The sequence below is a fragment of the Xiphophorus maculatus genome, chromosome 20 (assembly GCF_002775205.1).
Source record: "Xiphophorus maculatus strain JP 163 A chromosome 20, X_maculatus-5.0-male, whole genome shotgun sequence".
Classification (NCBI taxonomy): Eukaryota; Metazoa; Chordata; class Actinopteri; order Cyprinodontiformes; family Poeciliidae; genus Xiphophorus; species Xiphophorus maculatus.
In genome coordinates, this window is record NC_036462.1 from 9,474,572 (window position 1) to 9,495,090 (window position 20,519).

A 20,519-nucleotide genomic window follows, 5' to 3' on the forward strand; every position below is an offset into this window, starting at 1 on the left:
GACATAAAACAAGAGTAAAGAAGGGGGAGGAGGTTTGCCTGAGAGAACGTGAATAAAGAGGTGAGAAGTAGCAAAACTCTGTTAAGGAAAAATGATAAAATAGCAAAGCACAGAGTGAGAATGGTAGGTCAGAATAGAAACAGACAGAAGGAATGAGCAGCTTCAGAGAGAAAGAAGTCGGGTTTGGGGGAAGAGAATGATGCGTCATCCAGCCAATGTTAACATTCCTACAGAAATGTGCTCCCTGTTCCCCCACAACACTCTCTAAAACACCACAAAGGGGGTTTATTATTCTCACTTTTCTCCCCCACTAATTATCGTTATCATTATGGGGTATAATTACCATTTCACTGCCATGCAGACTTCTCAACTCTGAGTCACTCAGAAGGTTATCAATAGCTGCTCAATTGCAGTCTCATCTGCTTAATTATAAGATTTAGGCTTTGTGATAACTGAAAGGATGTGAAATCAAGTATTATGTCTTGCGCGTATTGGTGAGATTCTGAAAGTCAGCAGAAAGCTCTGAAATAAAGCAATGCTTTTGGAGGCTGTTAATTAAAATCTGCGGCTTTCTCTGGAATATAAATCAGAGAAAATCCAAGGTTATGAGAAAGAAATTAAAGTGTCTGGAACATTACCCAATCTTAGAACTGAAAATGTAAGGAGAAAACTAAATCCTTTTAGTCATAACTTTAGATCCTCTGTCTTTGATTTTGCTTGCTCACTACCTTTGTAAAGAACTTTGACATTTTATCAGATTTATGCAGTTGTCTTTGACAAGGATCTACACACTTAGCTTTAATTCAGTTATTTCAGTTTTATCATAAGAGTGAAGTGCCACAGAGTGCATTTGTCTAGCAGACCTGTGTCGTGGTCCCAGGGTCTGACTTATGTTAAGATTAGTAGCCGTGTTTGTCAAGGGGGTTTCTAAATCCCTCTGTGGCATTTTGGAGTTGCAGCTGACGCCTCCAAACTGATGAATGGTGTCTCCATCTGTGGCAGCTAAACCCTAGAGCACAGGACTGACACAAGCTGGAGAAATTCATTAGACCTGCTGACTGTAACAGACAGAGAGCAGTGGAGCTAACACCACATCTTGGGTGGGAACCCAAGCTTGAGGGCATGGGTACAAAGATTAGGGAAAAGAGGCAGAGAAAGGTGACCATATGAATGTCTCGCTGAGCATATGATGGACGGTTGGACCAGGCTGGAGAAATTTGTGCCACAGATTTCCTTCTGTCTGTCAGGAGGCACATCCTCTTTGACCCCAATTACTAGAAGTGTTTCTTTCCATCAGCTAATCCGCGGTATATATGGTGTCGCCTCCAGTGTACCGCAGAGACTTACTTTTCAAGCCAGTTATTTTCCTGAAACATGTGGGGATAATGGCATTGTTCTGCTGACCTGGATGTGTTTACCCTGTTATGAAATTACCAAAAAAACTACTTTAATAAATGCTGATACTAAAGATGACATCTTAACTGTATGTTTCTTAAACCAACAGTCTGAAAAAGTATAAATTACATACTAAAATGTGATTAGATTATGTCCAGATTGTTTAAAATGATATATGAATAGACATTAACTGATTTTTTTTTTTGAATGATTATGTTAATGTCATAGTTTTCCTTTCAACAATGCATTCACAGCAGCTGATTATCTGACCCCCATCTCTTCTCCTATTTCCCACAGAGATGCTCATGGATTCCACTACAGCCACGGCGGAGCTTGGCTGGACGGTCTATCCTGTGTCGGGGTCAAGTGACAATAGTGTAAGTGACTTAGTCTACTCTCCCTGCATTCTTACTCCAAATATCCCATTTACATTGTGTTTTTACTCTCTGCCTTTTCTCAAAATCACTTTGCTAAAACAACAAGATACAGTACACATATTGTTTGTAATTGTTTAGTTTTGTTGTGTTCTGCTACTTTTACTGCATAAACCTTTTGAGTAAAATCATATAAGATATCCGTAACTTTTGCTATCTTAATACTTCAACTTCCAGTTTTTTTTGCCCATTGTACATATTTTAAAGCAACCTCAAAAATCAAAGTTGAATATATCCTAGGAGCTTCTGGTGCAACCGGTACTGGGATATGTAATTTATCTTGGAAACTTATTGCTCAACAGCCTACATCAGCAGGAATTCACTGGAAATTGGAGATGCATGCACAGACACCATTTCCTCAATACACTAGCCACAGTTATCGGAATTTACATCTATGTCCAAATTGTGCAATTTATTCGCTTCGTTGAAATGCAGTATGCCATCATATTCCATGATTGGAAACTAAGAACAACACGTGAAATTATATCCTTTCCCTATGTGGACAAAAACAGCTGGCAAAAAGGAAGATTACACAATACTTCCAATGTTGAGTTTAGTATAAAGCTGTTTTACCTAAATGGAATGATTTAAGACTGTTAATTACAAAGGATTAAGAATAACATTTGCAATGAGTTTTAATTAGCCAAAATGGCCACAATGGAGACAACTGGTTCAAAATCTAAAACAAATCTAGACCCATGTAAAATGTTATTCTACATCATCAACAAAGCAAATATAGTAAAAAAAAAAAGAAGAAAAACTCTGAAAGTAAAGTGAAAACAAATGGCTATTTAAAGGGCCAGAGGGTAAAGCCATTTTTTAGCAAAGTGTGAGGTGATTCACTCTTTACTAATTGTGTATATGTAGTTAACGTGTAAATTGGCTCAGTCCCCCATGAAAACGTATCCTCTGTTGGTAGGCTGTGTTTTGGTTTCCCGCTTTGAGGTCAAAAGATTAATCAGTGTCCCAGCATGGCTTCAGTATGAGCTAGACTTTTGTTCTTTCAACAAAAAAAAGAAAAGAAAAGAAAAGAGAAGAAATAAAAACCTGTAGAGTTTTGACAAGGAAGTTTTTGCCTTATTTAGATTCACACATAATATCCATGTATTTGAATATGCATAACTCCCTGTGGTTTTTTAGTCATAAAAAATAGTTCAAGGTGAATAAGGAACATAAAGACTAATAAACTTCCAGACTGGAAGTAATGTGTTATATGGGCCTTATTACTGTTTGATGCACGGTATTTCCAAATGGTTTGCCAGAGCAGTGGTTGCTCCTAGCCACATGCAAGCCAGGCCTACTTAAAGCAGCCAAAACCAGCGTCTCTCTACCCTTCACTTTTTACCTTACCACAAGATTTAGACCTCTTAGACTAAGCCCAAAAAAGAAAAAAAAAAGCACAGCAGACTTTTTTCCTGGGGCATTTCAAAATCCTCTGCTGATTTTATTCAATTTCTTAGTTCTCTATGGTTTATTGATGAGTTACAATGGGTCTTTTTCTGCAACGTAAAAAAGCCATCAGCAGTTTAATCTTACATTTTTAAAGTTGTTCATCTTTTCTTGTTCTTGTTGAAGGCACAATGTAGGAAGCTCACACATTCCTATTTTTTTTACAGTGAATTGCAAAGTACAGATTTCTTCTTGTCTTGTTGATTCTTGCTCAAATGTGCTCACAGGGATATTAGCAACACCTCAGACACAATTTACATCACATCCTTTGTTCATATATGAAAATGTTACATAAAGCAAAGCATGCACTCGGGATGTTTACATACCCAGCTTGCCAAAGTGGAAATTCTAAAGTTTTTTTTTCAAACTTTTTACCACCAAAAAACTGAGTAAATCAGTTTTCATAACACCAACATACTGAGGGACGATACAAGACTTTTGTACTACTGTTCAGTTAAGTGAAAAACAAACGAAACTTAACATGTTTATTCATTGGCACTTTACTATGAAATTCATTTTGTTTTCAAATTCAGAATTTGGAATTTAAATTGTTTGAAGTTTCAGTCTACTTTGACCTCAAAATCCAGTTGCTGCTTTGCATAAAAACAACTTATTTACATAGTTTATGAATTTTGTCTCAAATTTTTCACACATACAGTACTATGCAAAGACCTTAAAGTGTTTCGAAGTACAAAAAATACAATATTATTCGCTTGTAATTAAAATTTCTTTCCCTGGATGCTCAGCATATCTCTTAGAATATAAAAGTGATTTTCAAAACTGTAGTGGGAAGATAGTTAAACTTTTTTTGATGTCATTCCCAGATTCAGGTTTTAGTTACAAGGGTACACAGAACAGAAATGGTTACAAGCACTTCTTTCCAGTTAACTTTCGCTGGGTTATTGCCCCTCTGATCCCTTTTGTATTCTTTTCTTTCTTCAGTGAATGGATGTTTTGACAGTATATGTTACACATTTGCAAAGAAAACTTGACTCAGCCCACTAAACTGTGTTTTTTTTTCTTCTTCGATTTTTATCTCAGCAACCGGCATGTAGCTATTTAAAAACAATTACTTCTTTACCCCACTGTTGACTGAAGCCTTTGCCTCAAGCTTGTTGGACAAAGTAATGAGTTTTAGGCACATTCTTAACGTCCTGTATTTATTTTTGTTCTCTCTCCTGGAAAAGCCTAGCATAGTTAGTATCACGTCCAAGGTAATTTTTTGCTGTGGGTGTAGGAAGAGCTTTAAAGAAATAATGCTATATGCATAGAAAACTTTTTAGATAAGATAAATAGAAAGGTTGTAAATATTTTATTTATTGCATGCAATAAAAACATATATTGATATATTAAGAAAACTGGCTCCAGCCACTGTGGGCTCTCCAAAATCTGGACCTTTTGATGAGATTTAACTTGTACTTTGAATTTTCTCCACTGCACTTTTATTGTGAGACAATTCTGATAAAGCAAACATCCTAAACAAGTAATCTTTTATACTCTTGGCATTTATCAGTTCTATAACAAGATATTTTTTATGTTTACTACAATAGTATTTGTGTTAAATTGTCTCATAACTAGTAATAAAGACAGTCCAAATATCATCAGTGGTACTTATGCCACAGTTTGAGAAGCGCGGACTGAAGACTTTAATGGATCATCTGTTCTAGTTTGGTGTTTTGTCAAAATGCTTGACTAAACTGAATGTTCTAGCCACACATCCAGTTTGCTGAAAATATTTTACAGCATCTGACTGCTTATACATTTGTTCTCATATTATTTATTTTCCCTTTGGGATTAGTAAAGTATTTTTTGATTTGAATTGAATATTGTTTGATTTTCATGCCAAATAATTTTGGGTCTTAGAAAGACTTTTATATACCGCTGTTGGAGCCCAATGAAATTCTAAGTCCCTAATCTCCATGCTTTATTCAGGTACAGATTGGTCTTATCAGTGTAGATGCTGAAGTTTTTATATTCATTTATCCAACCTTGTTAAGAGGCCCCTATACTGAAGGGTGAAAAACGAGAGTGTTGGAGATAGCTTATCGCTTTCGGCCCAAGGCAACAGGTGTAGAAACATGGCCAGTCCTCCTCCTCAATTTAACAGCGAGAGGTGCTTTACAGAACCTATTGTCTTACACTTATACTGCAGTGCATGACTTCATGGGCTTAGCTGGTAGATCAGTAACGTCAAGCAATGCATGAAACCAGCATGTGGCTTTCACTACTCTGCATATACTCATATATGCTCAGTATATTCTCTAACTTTACAAGAGATATGTTCCATCCTAGCGGAAAATTAAACAAGTGGTTAGATATTTGATATAACTGCCTTTTAAGGAAATGTTTATTGTACAGGATATATGAATACACCATATTAAATCAATTTAAATATCTATAAATTTGTTCCAAAGGGTTAGGATTTTTTAAATCAAATTTTATACCCTTTCTGGTATTTAATCATGGTGTTCTTCAATGTGAACATATAAAACAACATGAACATCTGACACCACAAGGGCCAAAATCTGCAATGCTTTGTGACCTTATCCTGTCACAAAACATTTGAACCCACATGTTAAACTCCAGTCCTTGAGTTCTGGTGTCCCACAACCTACAGCTGTATCTCTGTGTCAGCAGACCTGAACCACATAATTTCACACCCCTTCTTCAAACCATGACTGAGGTGCATTCTGAACTTTTTTTCTATAAAAAGTTCGATGTTGATTGGGGGGTTGAGATCAACTTCCTACTGGCTAAGCGGACTTCGCTTGTTGAGGTTGTGATGTGCTGATCATATTTCGCGTGCATGAAAAGTTGGTTATAAGATTAAGAGATCGCCCCAAATGTTTAGGCCCATATATCAACTGCATGAAGTTCTAACTAATGCCTACTGTTTTGTTCCAGGCTGTTTATGTTGGCTTCTTTCATGACATTTCACATTTTTGAAGACCAGTTTAGTTTATGAAAGACCAGAGGCAGCTTAGAAAGGGATTTGCCTTTGTAGCTACATCACTGAACTGTTTTTTTTTTTATGAAAACGCAAGTATGACGCTAATTTTTGCTGCTAACTAAAATGAGGGTAAATTAACTAAAGTCGTTGTGTAAAATAAAAAGCAAGTTCTAAGTATGTAATTATTACTTCTCTTTTTAAGAGAAAGCTTCCATTCAATATAGTCATGATTATTCATGCATCCAAAGTAGCATAGCTAAATGCAGTGGAACCTCAAACTACACATTTAATTGTTTTCACCAAAGCAATTTGCATAAGGAAAGTCTGTATGTTCTCTTAAAATATAAAGCATAATAAATCAATATATTAAAGTCATTATTTTAGATGAGAACCCTCCTGAGTGAAATCATCATGCTAGGGAAGCATTAATGACACATCAAAAGGCTTGCAGCTAAGATGAAATTGGTTCATCGACACTTGTTTTTGCCTGCACAAGATGTCACAAAAATGTGCCATAACAATTACTTTTTATAGTCATTCTGTGAGAGAAAACTGTTTTTTTTTTTTGTTTGTTTTTGCATAATGCAGGAAACGGATGCTTTGCACACGTTGCACACACCTTAATGCCTCCAGAAGTAAACATGTCTTCACTGCTATGGCGTCTTTGCAGACATCGTAGTGGTGACAGAAAAGGAAAGAAAATGCAGCATGGGAGACACACCACATGTGAAGCATACAAAACAAGGTTTCCAAAAGAAATCAGCAGTCTAGCTCATGGCTTACCACAGTGATCCTGCACATTTGTGTACAGAGGAAAATTTACATTCTGGACATTTTTGTGCCATCTGCATTCATAAGAATTATCTTTGAAATGCATTCATATTTAGAGGGTCCACTGCACTAAATTCCAGGTTTGTAAGACGTGTCTAAATGTTAATAACATTTATTGCTGTATGGTAGTCATCTTTCCTTGCAATTGTTTTCCGTTTGTTTCTTTCCTTTTTGTTTTGCACTCCAGCGGACCAAGGCAGATGCCAAATGCTGTTGGGTTGGTCCTTTTTGTTTGAAAGGAGTTATTTTTCTCTTGTGGAAATTGAATTAAAGTCAAGACTTGATGCAATCTGTTAGCTACTTTTTCTGGACAATTTCTCCCACAAATTGGTGCTTTATAATTCTGAAATAACACAGTCTAAATCTACTGGACTGGATGACAATTCAATTTGAATTTGCATCTGCTTACCTTTTCTGTGCAGTGTCCTGGAATGACTTTTTCTGGTGATTTGGTGCTATTTAAAAACCTAAATTGAACTGAGTGATCATCTGTAGCTAGTACACTGACTGCAGATTGAGCAAGACTCACTGAATATCTACTATATGACTATGTGAACTGATATATAGCCGGCTAGCAGTGCAGGGTTAAGTGGTCAATGTTTTTCTTACAGCTGACAACTGCAGCCATTTAGAAATAGACTTATGGCCCCAGGGAGCACACACAACTACTGTGGAGAGAAAACTGAGGTCCACTGCATAGACTGAGAACATAATAAGGCAGTGTGTGTGGTTTAGGTTATCGTTATAGATGTGTTTTAATCTGATGCGGTACGAGGATGCAATATATCTAGTGTCACTTAGGGACACATGACACAGCAGGCCTTTTGCAGGAATGGGATGTGGACTGCATGCTTAAAAAATGTTTGCTAAGGACATCTGTCTTGATTCATCAGAACTATTCTCTATTGCATTGTGGTTGTGTACAAATAATTGTGGATAATTCAAGCAAGCCACTTCTTTCTAATATAGCCTCTCTTCTGTCTTGAGAGTAATTGAAAACTGGATAACTGGAGACCACTAATTTGATATGATTCACAATTAAACTCTGTGAAATTAGTTTTTTAGAATGATTCAAGAGCACATGCAAATATGATCCACATGTAGCATCGTGAAAGGGAAGAAAAAGATGGAACTTTTTTTCTTGCTTCATGTGTTGTACATTAGTAGTGGACAATGTAAGCCGAGGCAGGCTACAGCAGACAGTTCTACTTAAGCCTTGGAGTGGGTAAGTCTCTCCTCTCTGTGAGGCCCACTTTCCTTCAGGATTTGGCTCCCATGGCCTCGCTCGTAGTAATTGAATGCAGACAGTGGGTGTCATTTGTCCGCTGTCCCTCTAGGGAAGGTACTCTTGCTCTGACAGATTTCCCACAACTGCAAACAGGGTGAATGTGCCCCAAGAGTTTTCCATTGGGTTTCTCTCTGCTTTTGAGTGAATAATTTATTTACTTTTGTCAGTGATTGAGGGGTGATATGAAATGTGGCTCTGTATTGTGAGGCTAGGTCAGGTTAATTCAAACACTGTAGTGACAAGATGTGATAAATACAAGGTTTATGTTGTGTGAAAACAATGAAAACATTAAATGTTTGATTGTTCTGACAGTGTATGCATTCCATTGCTTGACTAATGTGTTTTTTTTCTCAAAAATATTTTTGGTTATTGAATTTACTGTTATAGAACTAGAAAATAGGATTTTTAAGTGCTTCACAAGGCATTGAATACATAACAAGGCAAGGAATAGCCCTTTAGAGTTTGTTCACTGGGAAGAAATACAAGTATTTATCACAAATCTGACTGGCTGTTGAAGACAGTGTCCATGAAGAATGAATTTGTGGCCTACATGATGCAGCCAACAAACTTCCTGACCGTCTGCATGTTGGTTGTTACTGTCTTCCAGATGTGCAAGAAAAGGGAAATTCTCGACAATTTAATGGCATTGCCTTCTGCATGAAATCTTTTCAAGGGCATTTGTAATGCCACCAGACACAGAGTTTTCTGCTTCTGTTTTGTGTTCAGACCATCCTTGAAGGGCGATATCAGCGTAACACAATTTGTGGGGTTTGGCATTGTTTTCATGTAGTCTTCAGTTGCCTTTGTGGCGGTGTTAATTCCATGAAGGTTAACACAAATTCCTGATATGTACAGTTTGCCCTTGAACTGAGCATTAAATCTTTATTTCTTTCTCATTTGGAAGAATTTTGTAGAAGCAAACAAGATTTACAGAAAAAGAGTATAAGTAAATCTTGTGATATTTAAATATCAGGATATTTCTTGTCTATGTCTGTCTTGAGAAGTGATAAGCAGTTCTTGTTTCACCATAAAGCTGTGCCTGATTTATACAATTTACCTGATTAACAATCAGGAAAGTTAGTTAGTTTGTTAAATCCTGTCTGTGATACCTCAGCAGGTATACTTGGGAAGTGTGTGGTCCTCAGTCTTTCTGTTGTGATAAAAAAAACCCTGCTAAAACCAGTCTGTTAGTGTAAACTCCTAGTTGTTTCCAATTCTATAAAGACACTGAAGATTACGTAGTTTGGCCCCAGTTTATGTTTTGAACCCTAGATAAGAAGATGAGGGTTTAATGCTCAATGTCCTATATCTACATTTTTGGAGTAACTTCCTCCTTGTATGATGGAATTGATTAATAAAGACTAACTGTCACGATCTGTGTTTTTCTGTGTGTTTATTTTGAGTTTCTGTGTCCTTTGAGTCTCTGTGTTGTCCTGTCCTCCCCATGATTATTCTCAGCTGTGTCTCGTTCCCTGATTACCTCCTGTGTATTTGGTGTCACCTGTAACTTTGTCGGGTCCTTGTCGTATGCACCAGTCTGTCTTGCTGTCCCTTCGTTTAGCCTGTTGCTGCCGACGTTGAGCCCTGGCTTCCGCTCAGTTGTGCTGCCTGGTTTTGTGGACTATTTTCATCATTAAAAGATCATTTTCTCACATCTACCTGGGTCATCTGTGTCTGCCTTACCACCTCACACACTGCATTTCATGACAGAAGGACCCGACCAACAAAGACTACAGTGAGGTACGCAAAAGAAAACAAACATGAACACCGCACGCTGGAGGGAATTAAAGGCAAACATCAAGGACTTTCAAGAAATTATGGGACAGCCATACTATGCGTATAAAAGCCTCACAGTAGCCATCAGGCTTCCTTATGTGTTGGAGGGCTGGTCCACCCATTTCTGGTTGGTGGAGCTGCAGCGGGAGGCAAAGTGGGAACGCCAGACAGCTCTTACTGTCATGGCTGGCAACCCCCTGCCTCCTAAGCCAGACTTCCGCTCCACCAGCCTAGCTCCAGCGTCTCTGGGACCAGCACCTCCTGCCTGCGCTCCCAAGCCTGCTCTAGCCGGCGTTTCAGCCGGCGATCCCGAGCCTGCTCCAGCGTCTCTGGGACCAGCACCTCCTGCCTGCGCTCCCAAGCCTGCTCTAGCCGGCGTTTCAGCCGGCGATCCCGAGCCTGCTCCAGCGTCTCCGGGACCAGCACCTCCAGCCGGCGTTCCCGAGCCTGCTCCAGCCAGAGCTCTAGTGCCCACAGCAGCCCCCGCTCCCTGTGTCCCTTCGTCACCCCCTAGTGTTTCCTCTGAGCTTCCTAGTGCCCCTTCTGAGTTTCACTAGTGCCCCCTCTGAGCTTCCTCATTCCTTCTCCTCGTTCCCTTGTGCTCTCTCCTCGTTCCCTAGTGTTTTCAGTGACCCTTTGTCGCCCCCTAGTGTTCCCTGTGTTCCTTTGTTGTCCCTTAACCATTGCTCTGTCTGAGTCTCCGCCCCCTAGTGCCTCTCCCGAGTCTCCACCTCCTACTGCTCCTCCTGAGACCCAGCCTTCTAGTGCTCCTCCCAAGTCCCCCGCCTCCAGCGCCGCGGACGCCCACTGGACCTCCCCTGTGGACTCAGCCTCCCGCATCTTCACCCACCCTGTTGGGTTGGTTGTTGTTGTTTTGGACTCTGGCCTCCCGTCCAGCGCCCCTCCGCCCACCCTTGTTGTGTTTGAGTTTTGGACTGTTTTCTTGTTTTGGGCGTCTAGTAGCCGCCCTTGGGTGGGGGGGTGGGGGGGGGGGTAACGTCACAATCTGTGTTTTTCTGTGTGTTTATTTTGAGTTTCTGTGTCCTTTGAGTCTCTGTGTTGTCTTGTCCTCCCCATGATTATTCCCAGGTGTGTCTCGTTCCCTGATTACCTCCTGTGTATTTAGTGTCACCTGTGTCTTTGTTGGGTCCTTGTCGTATGCACCAGTCTGTCTTGCTGTCCCTTTGTTTAGCCTGTTGCTACCGACGTTGAGTCCTGGCTTCCGCTCAGTCGTGCTGCCTGGTTTTGTGGACTATTTTCATCATTAAAAGATCATTTTCTCACATCTACCTGGTCATCTGCATCTGCCTCACCACCTCACACACCGCATTTCATGACACTAACTGCTTGTTAGGAAAAAGCTTCTTATGTAGCTTTTTCAATGCTACATAGGCATTGAAAAAGTTGCAAACACCTTGAAATCATTTATGTCCTAGCATTTTGCATACCCAGTTGTAAGAAAAATAATAATTTTAAAAAATCAATGGTACAACAGTGACAAGTTGTATTTTTCAGGATTCATTGTTTAATGAACCACCACTGTGCTCTCTTTCATGTTAATAAATCCCAAACATGAATATTTCTGAAAGTAAGAGAGAAGTTTTGGCTTTCTTTGGACATTAGCCATGTGTTCAAAATTATTGGGCAACACATACTGTGCAGACTCATTATACAGCTGAATGGAAAATATTATGTTTTATGGTTTTCATGTTAAAGTGAGTATTTAACATGAAACATAAATATCTCAAATAATAAAAGAAAACATATTTCTGACATTAGAAAAAATATCAGTGTCCAATACTTTATTTTCAATAACTAACACAAGTCTTCCATTCATGGTTTCAGTTTCTTTTGGTGATGACATCCATGTTATGTCTAGCAGGATCTACCACATCCTACACATTGCTCAGAGGTGTTCTGTTTTCCTTCACTGTGGATCTCCCATTTAATAAGGACCCACAAACTCTCAAAAGGGTTTAGGTCAGGTGAGGAAGGAGACAATGACATTATTGTTATCTTCATAAACTTTAATGGCTAGCCATGCAATAGAATACCAACTCATGACAATACCCCACCTCAACCTTACTGACATGTGAGTTAAAATGCTTCTCTCTGCCTCTTGATTCAACTACATATCCATCGATTTGCTCATTTCATAACTTCACAAAACCATTGAAAAATCTGTTTTAAAATAATTTTCTTGGTTCAGTCTTGACATTTCCATTTTTGTGTCTTAATCAGAAGTTGGTTAGTGTCATCTTTCCTTATCTCTGATATTTCTGAAAACCTGAACACATTGTATTTCTGGGTACTTGAGGTAGGTTGCAGTTTTGGAATATGACAACATTGGAGAAGAATTGGTTTCTGGTTGCTTCATGTTTGTTTTTCTGAGCACATTTTTTTCTTAACACTTTTTCTGTGATTCTATTGACATTGCAAAAGGACATGTGATTGTATTGGGATCATGAGGAAATTCTCACTTCCCTAATTACTGTGCACACAATGTATACTCCTTGAAGAATAACTAAAATACCACTCAACATTCAAGTTACCTTAATTCTGTTTGTGAAAACATAAAAAAAGTATTTTATTTGATTTTTTTCACCATAAGGCCACCTTTGAATGAGAGATATGGAAACTCCAATTTGTGGACTGTTCAAACCGGGATGAGTTATTTTAAAATGACTACAGATTCTTTAAAGCACCATTTTGTATTTCTGAAAGTGTTCTCATTGGGGCCATTTTAATTAAACTAGTACTTATACTCATTTTACAAATGTACTGATTCTTGCTGTCTCTAAAAATACCACTCAACATGCAGGTTTTCTCATGAGTTGAATTCATGGTTCAACCCCTATGAAATATAGATTAGCAGTAAGGCCCACAATGTTCTGCATGAAGGATGAAGAGTACTTTTAAATATTTGATTACATATGTTTGTTTGCTGTCTTGCATATCATGTGTTTATTTGAATTGTTGGTCGTGTATGTCCATGCTGTGCTAGTCAAGATTCAGTGCAGAATATTTTACTAGAAACAAAATACAAACCATTCCAGTCAGACATTCTTTGACTTTTGGCCCTTAAGAAAAACTTAAAATACTGATGCGTGCTGCGTTTTCAACGTCAATCTCAACGGCAAGAGTATTATTACTATTTGACCTATTTTGCATTTGGAACAATGTATTTCTTGAAACTTATGCTGTAGATGCAATCCACTTAGTTTTACCAATGGAAGACTTATATTGTCATTCACTCATAGTTTGCAGTTCATTTGTGCTTTCTCCTGGAGTTCATCAAGTGATATTGATTCTGAACTGTAATCATAGTGAGCATCACTGAATTGTAGCATTTTATGTAACTCTAAATGAAAGCAGCTCTACATAGAGTGTTGTAGTCCCTGCAAGTCTCTACAATTCCTATTTTCCATCCAACCATCTTAATCAATATTACACTGAGAGTCCTTTACTCTACTGGTCGATTATGTCTCTATATTGCTAATGTGAAGAAAAATTGATTGCTGGTTCTTGAGCATACCAGTGAGTGAACCTGCAAATAGTTTTGTTAATAATGCATACATTGCAACAACAGTCCTATTTTTGGTATGTATTTTTCAATTGTATCATAAATGCAAGTGTCTTGTTGGTCCATCCGACATTTGTTAAATTGGTATATTTTTAAAATCTAACAATATAGCTTAGAATTAATTTTGGATGCTTGTAGGAAGTATTGTGTACATGAATGAATGAATATACTTTATTAATCCCCAGAGGGATTACGTCCAAGTATTGGACTTAATTTTTGTGAACCATGCAGTCCAGGAATGTTGGACTCAGATCATCGACAAGAGTAATTAAAGCACAAAACAGAATGCTTTTGTCTGGAGTTAGTCGGGCATTCTGTTTCACACCATTTAGTTTTCATCACAAAAGTGTGATCTTTTGTTCAGTAATGCATGTGCAGCATGAAAACTAATTTCCTTGTTAATAGGCTTGATGAAGTAGTTATATTTTGGAAAAAAGACGTTGTGTGTTGACCTTGAAAAATTTCCCAGTTATCCTGATTAATAATTTTTTTTTTAAATTTACATCTTATCCACATAAAAACACTCAGGGACATAAAATCATCTAGCCAAATATGGCAGGATTTCTGTACAATAATAACCTTTTGTTTTCATGTCCATCATTATCTGAGGCAACCTCTTTCCATCTAGCTAATCTATCTTGACATCCAACACCATTGTTACCTCCACCTGCTGCAGTTAAAACACATGACCACCCTTTTAGAACCCTCTTGATTAGAGCCAGGGTAAAAAAGCTGTGAAAATGAAGACGTTTCTTCTAATTTCACACTCTGTGCTTGATCGTTAGGCTCTTATTATGCCCCATTTGCTTCCCTCCACTAGCTGTGATGAAAGGAGGGCAAAAAGGCCATGACAGGACAAAAGGAGGCCCTTCATCAAAACACATTTTGTTTGGGGTCTCTCTTTTTTTTTAGTTCAACTCAACCCTTCCCCCCACATTACTGCCAACACTTTTTTTCTAGAGTTTCCCCTCTCCTGCATCCCTCATTAGTAGCCACCCCCACCTGTCTTCACATTCATTTTATTAAACTGCGATTGTTCAACGCTCTGTGCTCATCAGAACAGCCTGTCTGCTCCCATTTAATTGGCCCACAGCTTCCCCACTGCTCTACAACAAGTAGGAAGGTCAATGGCTGCTCATGACCTGTGACGATGATGTCTGTCAGTAGTGGGTAAAAGACTGTCTTACCCTTAAACCCCAACATTCTAAACTGGCAAAATAAACATGCAACCATGCCTTTGTCCTAAACGCCGCAGTGATGACCCTTAGGGAGACAGCTGTTTTTAAACAAATGTGAAAATTCAAATTGTTTTGCTCAGCAGTTTATCTAAGTACTCTTCTTTCAATGGGTTTATAGTATATATCGTGTATATCAGGTATCTCTTATTGAAAGTCAAGTTTAAAAATAATTAATATTTTGTCATTTTTTTAAGGTTTACTGGCCAGGTAAAAAGATTTAATTTGTCAAAAAACAAACAAAAAAAACCTTTATTTTCCATTGTTGCATTAGATATTTGTGTTTTGCCTGGGTGTTATAAAGGTCTAGGTCAAACCAAGCATCACAGTAGCCATAATTAAGAGGGACATGGGATTTAGGAACCAAAGCTGTTCTAATTAGTCAAAGTGTTTGATAGAATGCGAGTTTGTAACAAGAGGGGTGACTTTCTTCTCCCCGCCCGTCAAAATCTGTCAAAGTCCTCACTAAGTGGGCACTAATTTGAGAAATTATATCAGCTGTGAAGTGAAGAGTGAAGGGGGGAGAGAAAGTAGAGTCTGCAGTGCAGATGCAAAGTTGTTCAGTGGATGAGAACAGATTTTTTTTTCTTTTCACTTGGCCGAAATGCTTAGGTAGAGGTCGTGACCTGCAATGGTGGTTGGAGAGCACAGCTTTTAAAGCTGTTCTGATCCATGGCCAAGGCAGAGGTTTCATCTGAACAGGATAGTCAGTGTGAACTCAAAATGACAAGGCATATATTCTCTTTATTCAAGAGAATATTCTTTCCTATGAAGAATATTCTCGTGAATATTCTTTTTTTTCCCCTTTTTTTTCTCTGAAGAGTTTTTGCGGCACTAGTGGCTCGTATTTTTTGTACAGTAGGCAGACAGGAAGGAGGATGAAGAGAGGGGGGAAGACATGCGGTAAAGGTCGTCGGGACCGGGAGTCGAACCCGCGACGTCAGCGTCGAGGACTAAGGCCTCCAAACGTGGGGCGTGATAACCCCCTGCGCCACCACAGCACGCCCCTGTAATATTCTTTGCAATTGCATCAATATAGGAAAGTTCTTTAGAATAGCATTGAACACCCGCATTCAGTTCTAAAAGAAATACAATATAAATTATGATTTATCATCTGTGTTGTATTTAAACAATTTATAAAAGTTTGCTGATTATGGCTTGCAGGAATTTGCAACGTTACATGACACTGATAAAGAATTTGTAAGAAAAAAAATTGTAAGAAAAAAAAATATAAATTTGTAAGAAAAAAAAAATATATATATAAACATGGCTTACTCCACCACTTACTACTATATTGTATGCACTCAGTTCTGATTGGAAATTTTAGATCGAAAAAGCTGCTTCTCACTTAATCTTTTAAAAATATCAAATGCATCCTGGCAGATAGAGTTTTCAGAGGACTTTTAGTTGTCATCGCCATGCAATCAATTTGATCATAATATTACTGTAAGCTGATTAGCGGTAGTAATCAACTTTATTACAAAATTTCCATTAAAACATACTTGCTAATCACTAGAGAAATTGCATTACCATTACTTTAAGATGGTTTACGTTAATAAGAAACATGCAACCCAGCTAGTGCTTTAATACTCAATTAGACTTAATTAAATTAATCAGAATAACTGTTTCCCTCAATTACAGAGCACTATTTGTTTTCCACAAGTTTAGTGCTACAGTCCAACTTAACCACAAGAAAAATATTTATCTGCTGTTTTTCTGTGCCCTTCCACAGTGGGAGGAGGTGAGCGGCTACGATGAACACATGAACACCATCAGGACGTACCAAGTCTGTAATGTCTTCGATAGCAATCAGAACAACTGGGTACGGACAAAATACATCAGACGTCGTGGTGCACAGCGGATCCATGTGGAGATGAAATTCTCTGTTAGGGACTGCAGTAGCATCCCGAATGTCCCAGGCTCCTGTAAAGAAACGTTTAATCTATATTACTATGAATCAGATTCTGACACAGCCACCAGAACATCCCCAGCATGGATGGAAAACCCCTGGATCAAGGTTGACACCATTGCGGCAGATGAGAGCTTCTCCCAGGTGGACCTTGGAGGAAGAGTGATGAAGATTAATACGGAGGTGCGAAGCTTTGGCCCTGTGTCGAAAAACGGCTTTTACTTGGCCTTTCAGGACTACGGCGGCTGCATGTCACTCATCGCAGTCCGGGTTTTCTACAGAAAGTGTCCTCGAATCATCACTAATGGGGCACTGTTCCAGGAGACTCTGTCTGGAGCAGAGAGCACCTCACTGGTGGCTGCTAGGGGTGTTTGCATCCCTAACGCAGAAGAGGTGGATGTTCCCATAAAGCTTTACTGCAATGGTGATGGAGAATGGATGGTACCCATTGGGCGCTGTATGTGCAAAGCCGGGAATGAGGCTGTGGAAAATGGAACCGTTTGTAGAGGTATGTTGTGTTTTTTTTTTTATGTTATCATCCTTTTAAGTTCAATAAATCACTGAGATTTTCCACTATAACGGAGTAATCCCACCGCACAAGGATTTTATTTATGCAATGACTAGTTCAATATACACTATTGAAAGATTCTTTTCAGTAAAATACAATAGTGTTATAAGGTCATTCATAAAAATATGATGAAAGGGTATACATTTTATGCAGAGTTTAACTGAAGCCATCATCACATTTCCATAACAGATACATTGATCCCCTATTTATTTTCCAATATAAGTGTTCTGGAATATGACTTATTTTGATTATTCTTAAAGGTTTTGTGGGAATGATGCTTCCTGACCATGACAAAATTAGATAGCTGTGATTGGGAGTTTTTTCTGATAGTATAAAAGTAGCAGTTAAAACTGCTACTTTTTAATGTGTAATTAAAGAATTATTTTCACCTTATTCGTACTACATATACAGTATATAATTTTTTTAACTCGAAGAAAAATATTTCTTTCAAAATAATAAAATTACCCATTGTCTGTTCTGTTTTTCACCAGTATGTCCTTTCTCATCATCAATAAAACAGACAGAAAAAAAGACATTTAAATTGTCAAAATACTGGTGAAGTGCCTCTATTTATTTAACAGGACAAAGAGATTTTTTTTTTTTTTTCAAAACTGGCCACATTTCTGTAAATTGGAATCCCTCAAAGGAGAATTGATCAAGCTTTTCAAAACATCAATGCACCCAACATTTACCTGCACCATGCCCTATCCATAGTCTGGCAGGTGGTATTTGGCCATTGTTGTTAGAGATCTTGATCACTCGACGCAGCACGACATGCATAGCTTGCAGACTGGAGTCATGCTGATCCGTCCAAGAACCTCAAACCACCCACCTGTGCTTCTGATCGGTTTATTCCTGCCTCTCATATGTGAGTCTGTAATTACAGCACTTCCCCGGAGTCTGTATGCTGGGAGGGAAATGGGATGGGTGCAGCCTTACAAACACTGCTAGGCAAGCTCAATGACTACTAATAAGGGCCGACACAGGCATCTTCTTATGGAACATAGGCCAGTAAGAAGCACTTGAAAATAGCTAGGAAGTGCATGAAGCATTCATAATGTTTTTTTTTTTTTTTTTTTTTTTAATATATATTTATATATATGAGATTCATTGTGAATGTGGTGAATTTATAGATAGAAGTTTCTACTTACCTTACATCTTTCAGACTTGGCCACACAAGTTTATTTGTATAGCACCATTTTAAAACAAGGGTATTTAAAATGCCTTATAAAGAAAAATAAATAGAAATATAAACAATTATATTAAAATCAAGAAATACATTAAGAAAATAACACCAAAACACACATTGAATAAAAGTCGCCCAAGAATGGAGCTGTGAGAAATTCATCTGTGTATGCTCAGATTTGCAAATTGCAAAACAGGAACATACAATCTCTAATGCAAAATGTGATGCAGGATATTTTTTTACACCATGCAATAGTTATAAATCTCAGGATAAATGATTGTGAAGTTTATTGAAAGAAAATACAACACAGTAACACTGGTATTATTCTGGTGGTTTCTCCATTGTTAGAAACCTCTTTTTGATGGAAGGCATAGCTTGTCTGCTCTCCAGTCAGCTTCCTAAAGACAGAAAACTGATATCAGCTTTTGAAGCTGTGGTCAACCACTGCCTTTCAGCTGCAAGAGGTTGGATAATAAATTGATCTGTGAAAGATGTGCTTTGCCTGCCAATATTATGGGGTAATGAATTGATTTATGAGAAGTGCCATCAAAGGGTTTGTAAGATATCCTCTTTCATTATGGAATTAGGCTGCCCCACCAACTCACAGAGGAATCAAGACTCATACACTGTTTTGTACAACAAACGCTCTCTTGCAATATCTTTCCAACTAAACATGTAATTACGCATGTAACAATTAAACCGCTGGCAGGGATTCTGACAAATAATTATGCTGTCAAGAAATCTGTCAAAATATTGACAGCGTAAGGTGGTGTTTACAGCAAATTGCAAAGGTCTTTTTCTCTGCAATTGTCTTACAAGTGAGATTAAGTTTCCTCTCTAAGAACTGCAGTGAATGCAAGCAACCATGCAAAGGCCTTTCAGCAGAGACAGTCCTAAAAAGACAGATCTAATTTCCCCTCAGAGTCTTGAGGAGATGGTTCACCACAGTGTCACATCAGGTTTTCTTTGCCCTTGCCGGTTTCTTCAGATTGAAAAGGGGCACAACGAGAGCCATGTTCATGGGTGGAATTGCAAACTCCCTTAACAATGCCCATGTGTGTCTTTCAATGTAATCTGATCATCTAACCCCATGCTATTGTGAGTTCAAGGGTCTCAACTGTGGGAGTGTGCCTCATGTTATTGAGCAATAAAAGTTTGGAAGCAGATAAACTGTCACAGAGATAACAATTTGATTCATTTCTCGGTTGCATGTGTTGGTGTGAGAGGCTGTGGGGAAAGCGTAGTGACAAATATGGTATTGTTTGCGTAGCTTTCTAGGTTCTAGCTGAGGGGAGCTAAAGATAAATTTGCATAGCACCGTATGCTCATATTGCGAGGGTGACATAGAGAGGTGAACATGACTTTAAATGTAGAGATTATTAGATTAACCTTTGTCAAATTGAGACAGATATTGTGACATATTTACTCCCACACTGATTACACATAACATTTCACTACAGGTGAAATGTAAAAACTCTTTTTTTCTTCCTCATGGCACCTGTCAGTAGGTGTAATATGTGTGGTTTATTCACATGAATATTTTGTTCCCAAAGCTGATGTGTAATAAGCAGGAAACTGAAATAAATGTAAGGATTTCAATAAGTCTGACAATGGCATCTCCAAATCTGTGGCCCTTCTGTAGTTTTGAAGGCGCAGCTTTTGGTCAGCGTCTATCCATTCATCCATTGCAATGTTCTGGTGGTATTTCTCATCTGAATGTTACTTTGAACATACACACAGAATGCACCTTTCACAGAAAATTATTTCATGATGGCTATGGCCTCTTTGAGTAAGATAATGTTCTCTAACATAAAGAAAAATTGGCTAACAAAGATTTGGAGGAGCACAACAACCACTTTGAGTTGTTGACTTGGCCTCTAAATTCCTCAGAACTCAATTCAATCTAGCATCTACA

At 38.3% G+C, this 20,519-nt stretch overlaps 1 protein-coding gene across 4 annotated transcripts in view; it reads left to right on the forward strand.

Moving 5' to 3' along the window:
- ephb2 (EPH receptor B2) overlaps positions 1-20,519 on the forward strand; it is a 127,746-nt gene that overhangs the window by 41,854 nt on the left and 65,373 nt on the right. For all 4 annotated transcript variants that reach the window (XM_014469940.2, XM_023324947.1, XM_023324946.1 and 1 more), the window contains exons 2-3: positions 1,693-1,772; positions 16,674-17,358. In XM_014469940.2, the coding sequence (XP_014325426.2) occupies positions 1,693-1,772; positions 16,674-17,358 (765 nt within the window). The remainder of the gene's footprint in view (positions 1-1,692; positions 1,773-16,673; positions 17,359-20,519) is intronic.